The sequence below is a fragment of the Lepisosteus oculatus genome, chromosome 6 (assembly GCF_040954835.1).
Source record: "Lepisosteus oculatus isolate fLepOcu1 chromosome 6, fLepOcu1.hap2, whole genome shotgun sequence".
Classification (NCBI taxonomy): Eukaryota; Metazoa; Chordata; class Actinopteri; order Semionotiformes; family Lepisosteidae; genus Lepisosteus; species Lepisosteus oculatus.
Window position 1 is genome coordinate 22,841,003 of NC_090701.1, and position 11,162 is coordinate 22,852,164.

General features: G+C 36.9%; 1 protein-coding gene across 1 annotated transcript in view; it reads left to right on the plus strand.

The window, feature by feature from the left end:
- yes1 (YES proto-oncogene 1, Src family tyrosine kinase) overlaps positions 1-10,512 on the plus strand; it is a 51,955-nt gene extending 41,443 nt beyond the window's left edge. Inside the window, exons 9-12 of the mRNA XM_069191075.1 lie at positions 1,075-1,147; positions 1,560-1,713; positions 3,809-3,940; positions 8,626-10,512. Coding sequence (XP_069047176.1) covers positions 1,075-1,147; positions 1,560-1,713; positions 3,809-3,940; positions 8,626-8,834 — 568 coding nt within the window. The 3' untranslated portion in view covers positions 8,835-10,512. The remainder of the gene's footprint in view (positions 1-1,074; positions 1,148-1,559; positions 1,714-3,808; positions 3,941-8,625) is intronic.
- The last annotated feature ends 650 nt before the right edge of the window (positions 10,513-11,162 follow it).

Here is an 11,162-nt window from a genome sequence, read left to right on the forward strand (position 1 = left end):
TAGGATAAAAAAAAGAATTAAATGCATTTTAAATGAAAAATATTAAGGCTCAGGTGTTTCTTCTGCAGTTTTATAAAATAATTTTACCATCGGAAAAAAACAATATAAAAATCTCAGATCTACTCAAAGTAAGACATTCTCAGATGTGAATTCTGTCAGAAACCCATTGCCCAATTCTGTCCTGCTTAGACCTTTCTGGGGTGCTTCTCCCTGAATGTGCTGATACGCTTTGTAATTTAAAATTAGTACCAGTAGTTATGCATCATGCTATATACTGTTTAGTACTCTCTGTCTATTGTATTGTCAATGTGAAGTGTAGATTTGTCTTGTGCAAATCTAAATGTTTACTCTCTGATGATAGCAACAACAGTTTATCCATCTGGCCAAGCCTCTCTGAGTCATGAGGAATTGGAGTAATAAGTACATTCGTCATCTTATTTTTTTGGGACCAAATCTGTCTTCTCAGTCTTCTTTTCACCCACACAACTGGCAAGCCCTCTCCTCCCCTTCCTCATCAAGTGCTTAGTACTGTATCTGTTCTTCTTTGTTTCATTTTATACGTTTGATAAATTTGCAGTTTGTACTCTGACAGACCAGTAGCTTCAGCATTGGTGTGGTTATCCCATTTGTCAGAAGTATACATTTCATGTCTCATAGAGAATAAAAGGGGTTTCCTGAAGGGAAATAATATAATAATTATTACTGTCCACCACAAGGATCCGTCTCCAGAACACACTGATTTAGAAGCATGTCAGTGCTGCTCTCAAAACTAAGAAGCAACGTTTTGCAGCTACTGAAAATATTAGTAAAGTGTTTTTTGTGGTGTTGAATCAGTCACACATTATTCGTATTAATTATGCTTAATTTGCATTAAGTGTTGCCTATTTTTTTTCTACTGTTAGGTGCTGTTTTAGCACGGTTGTACAGAGAGAAACACATTCTGTACAGTAAATTTGATAGATGTTTTCAGAAAAACACGCCATGGAATTTACAGCTTCAATGTCTCATTTTACATTTCATTTCTTAATTGTTCCCATTCTTCATCTTGTTCTGTACGTCTTGTCTTGCAGGAAGTTTACTAGACTTTCTGAAGGAAGGGGAGGGGAAACTCCTCAAGCTTCCACAGCTGGTTGACATGGCTGCACAGGTACATGGAAAAACAAGTGTCTTCTTACAGCTTAGAGACAGTCCTGTACAGCTTCCTCTTGCTTATCTCTGTTGAATCACTCATCTTCAAGAAAAGGAATGAATTACTGTATATGTGATATGTATCAGTGATTGTTCAGTGATGAACTCTTCTGAAAGGTTTCTTTTAGTACAAATTAATAATCACATGACTCCTTGTCTTATACCCCTGTCTGCATGTTTCTTCAAATTCTTCTCTTTTTGGAAAAATATAATTCCTGTTGTCTCTGTAAACACTGTAGGGGCCGGAGTTGGTCTCAATGTGTTAATTTGTGTTGTACATAAATGCTTGATTACAGGTGAAACTCTTGTTCAAGATATTGGTGCAACATTAAAATTTGTAACTTATTTTTCTTTTTTAATTTGTTTTTAAGATTGCTGATGGCATGGCTTTTATTGAGAGAATGAACTACATACACCGAGATCTGAGAGCTGCCAACATTCTTGTAGGAGACAACCTAGTGTGTAAGATTGCTGATTTTGGACTGGCAAGACTAATTGAAGATAATGAATATACTGCGAGACAAGGCAAGTTGAGAATGCGTGAAAAAGTGCCTTCACTGCTTACTATGAAATGACACTGATTCATTTCACGGTGAATTTGTTAAAGGCTGAAAACAGATGCAGAACATTGCTCCTGTTAGTTTCAGTGGCTAACTTTCAGTTATTCAGAGCTGGCAGCTGTCCGGCTGTCCTTTTATGATTCATAGAAAAAAAAGTATTACTAGATTAATAATAAATGTAATTAATAATTTCCATTGATATACTTAAGGTATTCATTTTTAAATTTCCTTCTAATGGCTCAAAAGTCCTCACAGTGACTCCTGCTAATTGGCTGTTTAATCCATCTAACTGGGAAGTGGCAGTCAAGGAGATACCAGCTGTATTCAGCAAGATTCATCAAATGCTTGAGTCTTGAATGCTTCAGTGGTGCTCTCATTGTCATTCTAGCTTGGTGCTCTGGTAGCTTTTCAGGCTCAAGCATAGACTTTCTCTGCAGCAGCAGTGCCTGTAGAACTTGAAATTCTGACATAAAATTTGGGGTATCCTCAGCAACCAAGACATTGTATGTGTTGTTATAACGGTTTTGTGCACCAGTCAGGTGACTGACATACAGTATACTGACTGTTCCTTGTGGTCAGGCTACTCCAAGCTATTTCTACTGTCAGATATGAGAAAACTGATAAAGATATAATAAACAGAATGTCTGGTATTTCTTCTTGCTGTAGTTGAATTAAATGTAGTTCTAATCCATCCATCAGTGGCTTAGATTGAAAACTTGAAAACCAGCTTTTTATTCAAGTTATTTGTGGAAAAATTGCATTTGAGAAAACATCTCATATCAATTACTTCCATATGATTTTATTTGTTGTTAAGCCACGTTATCATTGTAACAGATGATGTTTAAATCAAGGCTGTGTTTCTGAGGTGAGGTTTGCATTTTTGTTTCATGGGTATACAGAAAAAGAATGCGTGAAAAAGTGCCTTCACTGCTTACTATGAAATGACACTGATTCATTTCACGGTGAATTTGTTAAAGGCTGAAAACAGATGCAGAACATTGCTCCTGTTAGTTTCAGTGGCTAACTTTCAGTTATTCAGAGCTGGCAGCTGTCCGGCTGTCCTTTTATGATTCATAGAAAAAAAAGTATTACTAGATTAATAATAAATGTAATTAATAATTTCCATTGATATACTTAAGGTATTCATTTTTAAATTTCCTTCTAATGGCTCAAAAGTCCTCACAGTGACTCCTGCTAATTGGCTGTTTAATCCATCTAACTGGGAAGTGGCAGTCAAGGAGATACCAGCTGTATTCAGCAAGATTCATCAAATGCTTGAGTCTTGAATGCTTCAGTGGTGCTCTCATTGTCATTCTAGCTTGGTGCTCTGGTAGCTTTTCAGGCTCAAGCATAGACTTTCTCTGCAGCAGCAGTGCCTGTAGAACTTGAAATTCTGACATAAAATTTGGGGTATCCTCAGCAACCAAGACATTGTATGTGTTGTTATAACGGTTTTGTGCACCAGTCAGGTGACTGACATACAGTATACTGACTGTTCCTTGTGGTCAGGCTACTCCAAGCTATTTCTACTGTCAGATATGAGAAAACTGATAAAGATATAATAAACAGAATGTCTGGTATTTCTTCTTGCTGTAGTTGAATTAAATGTAGTTCTAATCCATCCATCAGTGGCTTAGATTGAAAACTTGAAAACCAGCTTTTTATTCAAGTTATTTGTGGAAAAATTGCATTTGAGAAAACATCTCATATCAATTACTTCCATATGATTTTATTTGTTGTTAAGCCACGTTATCATTGTAACAGATGATGTTTAAATCAAGGCTGTGTTTCTGAGGTGAGGTTTGCATTTTTGTTTCATGGGTATACAGAAAAAGAAAAGCTACTCTCAAAGTCTCTAATTTCTGTCGAAGGTGACAGAATACGTTTTGTATCTGTAGGAAAATGTTTACACAATGACGCTATGAATATATTGAAATAATGCCAAACTAAAATGATAGCTTTGAGTTCCTGGCTTAGGCTTTTCTTATTGTATTAATTTCTGTATATTTTAATGGCATTGTCTGGCTATTAATCAAGTATATCCTTCCTTTTTAATCCAGGAGCCAAATTCCCCATTAAATGGACAGCACCTGAAGCTGCTTTGTATGGCCGCTTTACCATTAAATCAGATGTGTGGTCCTTTGGCATCCTGCTGACAGAGCTGGTTACTAAGGGACGAGTTCCATACCCAGGTAAGAGGTACTGGAAGCTCAACTTCAGACAAACAGTAGCAGTGTCTTTGGCTGTAGTTCATTTTCACCCGAAAATGAAAGTAAGGCCACTTGTCAGTTGGGGGAAAAAAGAGATTCCTAACAGAAATTAGATGTTTTATAGTGATGCCTTGGAGAAAAAGCCGATATGTACCATATGGAGTGATTTTCTACTGTTTTATTGTTCTAGCTAAACAATAAAGTGTTTATATCACTACGGTTTGATAAAGATGTACTTCCACCCTGACTCAACATTTGATGAGATGACAAAAATTTCAGATTGTGAAATAGAAGTTAAACAGAATTTGTAATGTGTGGTTTGATCATGTTGCTTGCCTGGAGCCACCAGGGTTGTAATAGGTATGACAGTGATATACGGTAACTGAATGATTACTGTAGCTGAGCCAGCTTTTAGATGTCTTCACATTAAGATGAGGCCTAGCATAAAGGACTGGCTGGTCACTTGACAAAGACATTTAAACCCTCCTTTTTTACCTTAGTTTTTGAATTCCCTCCTTTGTAGATCCTCCTACATTTTTCAGTGGAGCTTGTTAAATGTGGTCTGTCTGTGAAAAGGCGTCGAAGGCTTTGCATGTAGAGCAGACCAAGATTACAGTGGTACCATCTGGCCTTTAAATAAATTGTGATTTTGAACACTGAGCTTGTTTACAGCCATCTGCTACTCTCCATTGTTTTACTGGTGATCTTTCATATTTCAGTGGTCGTGAACTGTGACTGGTACATTTAAAACTGATAGAAACAAAGATTTCCTCTAGGGCAACTTTTTATTTTTTGTATGTAAAATCTTTTTTTTGCATCCAGTCCTGAAGAATACATTATACCATGGATACATACATACATACCCTGTTGCTTTTATCTTTGAGTATCTAAATTCATGTTCCAGAAAATTCATGTTAGATTGGTTTTCACATAACAGCTCTGTGAATGCTTGAAGTAAAATAAGTAATGTTTCAGATTAGTTTTATCCTAATTTATTCTTGGACCTCTTACATGTTGCAGTGCAGCACACCCTTATATTTAAAGTAGACCAAGACATTAATTCTGGACTTCCGGACTATCTGAACTTTGTGAATTACTCCTCAGTGGCACAGGATGTCATCCAATATTTAGACATGTTTTATTTGAATTTTAAGAACATGATTGGATTTGTCTCAGAAAATAGGCATTGCATGATGAAGAAATACAATGGCATTCTTGATGAAGCACGTTATTCTGCTGCAGAATACCTTTTCAATTACATTACTTTTTACGCACCATCATGTAAATGAAAGCAGACATTTCACTGAATGTGAAGTGTGATGTTAAAGGAGCTGCAAACAATACTGAAGGATTTATAAGCGCTCTATGCAATTGAGACTCATGTATGTGGTAGATCTAATACTGTAACTTGAGAGTAGTAAAGAGTCTTCAAAACATATAGTAAAGCTGTGAATGAATAAATGCATAACCCATGGATTGGTACAGCACAGATGGCACAATAAACATACCTTTGTGTGAAAAAGTTAATTATCAGTTACACTTTTCTGGATACTCCACTCAAAGCGCTTTAAAGGTAATAGGGACTCACCTCCACCACCACCAATGTGCAGCCCCACCTGGATGATGGGAGAGCAGCAGCAATGAGCCAATACACTCACCACACGTTAGCCATAAGTGGGGAGGAGAACAGAGTGATGAAGCGAATTCATAGATGGGGATTATTAGGTGGCTGTTGATAAAGGCCAATGGGGTAACACCCCATACTTTTTTTGAGAAATGCCCTAGAAATTTTCATGACCACAGAGAATCAGTACCTCTGTGTTATGTCTCATAGCACCTTTTTTCAGTATAGTGTCCCTGTCACTATACTGGGGCATTAGGATCCACACAGTCTGCAGGGTGAGCTCCCCCTACTGGCTCCACAAACACCTCTTCCAGCACCAGCCTTAGTTTTTTTCCCAGGAGGTCTCCCAACCAGGCTCACACCTGCTTAGCTTCAGTGGGTTATCAATTTAGAGTTGCAGGGCGATATGGCTGCTGGCAAAAGATGAAGATCCTGGGTAACTGACTGCCTATTTCAACCCAGAACAATTAAAAACAAAAATCAATTTTATTCAACACAAAGCAAATATGCAGTGTGGATATAAATACCTTCCTGTGAGATTATCTCCCAGGATTTGATGATGATGTAAATCTGAAGTGAAAACTATCCAGAAAAAGATTGCAGTGGAATGTGTTTGGATAAATTTTGGAATTATGCTGAATATTATTCTCAATTATTTGCAAAAAACTACATAATATTTGTCATTGTTACTAATGACATGGATGCAGAAAGAAGTGTTTCTTTGTATGGGTTGGTTTTCACCCAGTATCATCAATCCATGAAAGAAGAATGTATGAAGTTCAGTTTACAGTGTAAATATTTTTTTATCATTTCAAACACGGCAAAACTTGGTATCTGATTATCATTTTTGTATATCGCTGCATTGTCTGCAAAACTGTTGCAGATAAGGAAATGAGAATAATTTACAAATAAGGAAGTATCAAGCTAGTATAAAAATCAAGTCCTAAGATCAACTTGTCATTCAAGCATATTAGAAAATTAACAATATTTACACATTCTATAATCAGGGAAGGCTAAGTGTTAGTATTAGTTTTCTTGATTTCTCTCATACAACTTGGTAACAAAGTAACACCTAGGAGGCACACTTAAATATTTATTTTACAAAAAGATACAGCTACACAACAGAAAATCTTGTACAGTTAATAGTATTACCTGTATTTGTTACACATATTTATATTACTGTACGCATAAAACTCCTATCTGCAGTAAATATTGAAACCATAGACCTCTGAGACTATCACTATGAGGCTATGAGACTATATGACTGTCTCTAGACATACGCCTTTATCGGACAAAGAGGGAACACTTGTCTTTTAAAAAATCTATACAAAATAACTCTAAACCAGATGGTAATGCTAATTTAATGGGAACCTATTTCTCTATTCCAAAATAAAGCAAAACATTTATATGCAAACAATGAGAGATTTTTTTTTCTTGTTGATTCTACACATAAGTGGTATTTCCAGCAATTCAAGACGGCAAGTATCATTGTTAAACCATAGAATACAGTACTCTTTCAGTGCTCATATTACTTGAACATATTCTGATGTCTTAGTCTGCTGATTATACACTGGCCATGTTTACTGCTTCAAGGAACAAGGGCTAATGAAAGACAGTTGTTTCAATGTTCAGGGAATTCTTGTTGTTCTGAACTTACAGGATATGGTCATCCGTTTATTTTCTAACTGCTTTATCCAATACAGGGTCATGAGGGAGCCAGTGCCTAGCCTAGCAAGCAAAGGACATAATGCAGGATACACCCTGAACGGGACATCAGTCCATTGCAAAACACAGACACAAGCATGCACACACTCCAGGGCCAAGTTTCCCAGAAACCAATTAATATACCAGTATGTCTTTGGACTATGGGAAGAAACCAGAGCACCAGGAGGAATCGCACACGACCACAGGGAGAACATACCTGTACAGACTTCATGCAGATGAAACCCTAAGTCCAGAACTGAACTCAGGGCCCCAGTGCTACAAGGTGCTAACTGCACCTTGGTGCTGCCCACAGGATATTGTCATGTTCTTGGTAAATCCAAACACCTGGCTGTCCCCAACATACAACAATACTGTTGATTAAAATGGATGCATCATTAAGTGTCAATAGCCATATACTGTACATCCCTTGTTAATCTACAATCTTATGTGTGTAAATTGTAGAAATTAAAAGACTGTTTGAGTTTATTAAGAAGATTAAGGTACTGCAGTACGATCGTTGCTCAAAGTACCATATATATGGATGTCATTTCTGATAATTTAATTATTTCTGTTATATACCTTCTAATAATTGAATCTAATAATACCATGATTACTGCAGATGGGCTTTGTCCAGTATATATCGTCAACATTTTTGCAGCGTCAGAGCCAAAATGTTTAGCTTTTGAAGAATTTTACATACAGTATTTATCACAGTGAAGCACTTCCCCAGTTGTGGTTAATGACATTGTCCCCATCTGAACCAGAAATGTCTGAACTACACAGCTCAAACTCCCAAAAGATATTGCTGTGCACTGGTGCTGAATCTGTCTGTGCAGTAGAAAGTAAAGTTTGTCCCTGGCTGGAACCAGAATGACAACTGCCCCCAGTGCTCCAGCAGGATAGGGTGTTTGCCTCAGTGTGTCTCCTGAAATGAAAAATAAAGTTAATCCCTTTTGAAATTGTGAACACAATATGGACACATAAAAGCAGAACAGAAACTTCTACATACAGGTTAACAACACTGTTCTAAAAAGATAATTGGGACAAACTTCACACAATCAATTTTGTGCTAGTTTTCCCCATGCTGATCCCAAAAATGCTACTTTCCCTAACTGCTACTACATTTAAATGCAAGTGTGGTACTGATACATGCAGAATAGGCCTTGTACCCCGTTCTGGTACAAAGAAAACACTGCCAAGGTTTTCTGTTGTGGCAAAGCTTGAGATTCGCAGTTCGTTTAAGAAACTGGCAGTTCACTTAAGTGACTGGTATCATTTAGATATCAAAAGGGAAAATGAAACCGTTGAAACCTGATGGATTATTAACCCTTTTCTGTAGGTATGGTGAACCGTGAAGTGCTGGAGCAAGTCGAGCGTGGCTACAGGATGCCCTGTCCCCAGGGGTGCCCAGAGTCTTTACATGAGATGATGAAGTTGTGCTGGAAGAAAGAGCCAGATGAGAGACCAACTTTTGAGTACATCCAGTCTTTCCTGGAAGATTATTTCACAGCTACAGAGCCTCAATACCAGCCAGGGGACAACCTATAATTGTTGCATACAGCCAATCAGGTCTCCTCATTTCATCCTTCAGTTATGGTTCCTGGAAACGAAATGGCTGTGCTTTCCTTATTAAAGGCAAACTGGAATTTGTTGTTATACACAAACCACTGTTTTTCCATTTGTTTTATTTCAAACACTAATCATGGACATGTACCAGATTCAGGGGCTGAAGGTATTGGTTTGTATAAAGTTTTCTCCTTTTTTGTAGCAGATTCAAATGTAAATGTTAAAGTGACCAATATTTGACTGTACTATCTTTAAATCCTGTTGAATCATGAATGCCTTGCATTACTCTGTGACCTATCAGTAAGCTTTCCTGGAGAACATTGTTGATCCTTTCAAGGAAGATGATTATGTGTATTGAGCATAACAACTTTGAAATCTTATTTTTTAATTAAGCTAAATTGAAATGGGAGTGTAAACGCCCTGCTTTCAGGACTGCTTTCATCATTTCAACTGGAAGATATATATTTTTTTCTTTGATCTAAATAGGTGGTTTTGGTAGCAGAGCTGAGTAGGTGAACTAATTTTTTTTTATCTTTGTTGATTTAAGTGTGATTTTGAGAACTTGTAAACAATTCTGTGCTAAGGGGTTCAAAAGAACTTTCTGAAATTCCTTCCCAGTCATGAATGTTTTTTGAAAAAGCATTTATAACACTAAGACGAAAAAGGATTTTCAAGGTAAAGTGTCGTAATTTATGGCTGCTGATGACATTGACCAAGTACTTTGAACAGAAAATATGGTGGCAGGAAAAAGTACACATTTTTACAGTCTGATACTAGAAGATGTTCGGCATCAATTGACAATAGTACAGAGGTATTCCAGGTTTCTGATACGCTCCACAAATCCAGCACTCCATTCTAAGCATTTCTCTGCGAACATTGCAGTGTTCATGACTATAACTCAAGTGGCAGGGATATCTACAGAAACGGTTTTACCATTTCCTAATGAAACATGTTCTTTTGTATTGTTTCTTTATGGTAATCCAGAAACAAATGTACACCAATAAACCAGCCAAATAAAATGAACCAGTATAGAAAGAAAATATTTTTTTAAAAAACTGTTATTTAAGTGTCACTTCTTTAAAGGGTTTTTTTTTTTAAGTAACGACTCCCTCAATGTTAAAGTGATTGGTGAACACTAAGCAATAACTTTACAATGTGCTCATGCCCTGTTTGAACTGTAATGCAGGATTCAGTTAATTGTTTTGTGTGCATTTTATTTTAGAAATGTAGTATATGTAGTTTACAATCTGTGGAATCATACTTAGCATTTCAAACTGTGGCTGTAAAGTGAGAAGTGAACTGGGTTAGTTTCTGTAAAGTGAAGTCTAGTTCTGGGTGTGCTGAAACTCTTTCTGAGTGTTTACACAAGGTTTTGGTAGTGCTGAAACCCTGAACCAAACCAACCCTCTTAAAGAGTGCCATTGTTTGTATGTGTCTTTATCCTCATCCTTCTCCGTTAACCTATGATCGTGGGTTTTAAAAGGGCTTTGTACAAAGTTGTGAAAACCTAAGTTTTTTTTTAAAAATGCATTAAACATGATGGTTTTACGTACTGATATCTTAAATCTTTAAGTGAAACTAAGGTCTGGCAAATTATGGTTTAGTTACTAATCTGAAAAATTTGTACAGTTTAAAAAAATAAACTTATTTCTTGATTTTATTTCCCTGCAGTGCATTTCTTGAATGTTCTATTTTTTTCTTTCCCGGAAGCAGTTTTTTTTACGCTACAGAAAAGAGTGAAATTATGTTTGATGTCCCTTGTGAGCATTCAGTACTATTCAGTCTTTCACAAAACATGTTCACAGTATAAGAGCTTAACCTTTTTGGTGTTGATTCAACAAATTATATTTTTCCCAGTTCTTGTCAAGGTAAAATATTTCCCCAGTAGTAGAACAAATCTTTTAATATGCATAAGTAATTGTTTCTGTATTGACGTTGATGCTGTAGTGAAAACATTCTCTCTAATGAGAGATCCAATATCCTCAACTGCAAAAAGCAGCACTGTATAAGTCCTTGAATGTTACAGACTTGCATTATCCATTCATTTTCTAACTGCTTTATCCAATACAAGCTCGCAGGGAAGCTGGAGCTTATCCCAGCAAGCAATGGGCACAAGGCAGAACACACCCTGGCTGGGACACCAGTTCAGTGCAGGGCTCACACAGACACAGACACATGTTCACACCAGGGCCAGCTTTCACAGAAGCCAGTTAACATACCTCTGTGTCTTTGGACTGTGGGAGGAAACTGGAGCACATGGAAGAAACCCATATGAATGTGGGAGAACATACTAATTCCACACAGACGGTA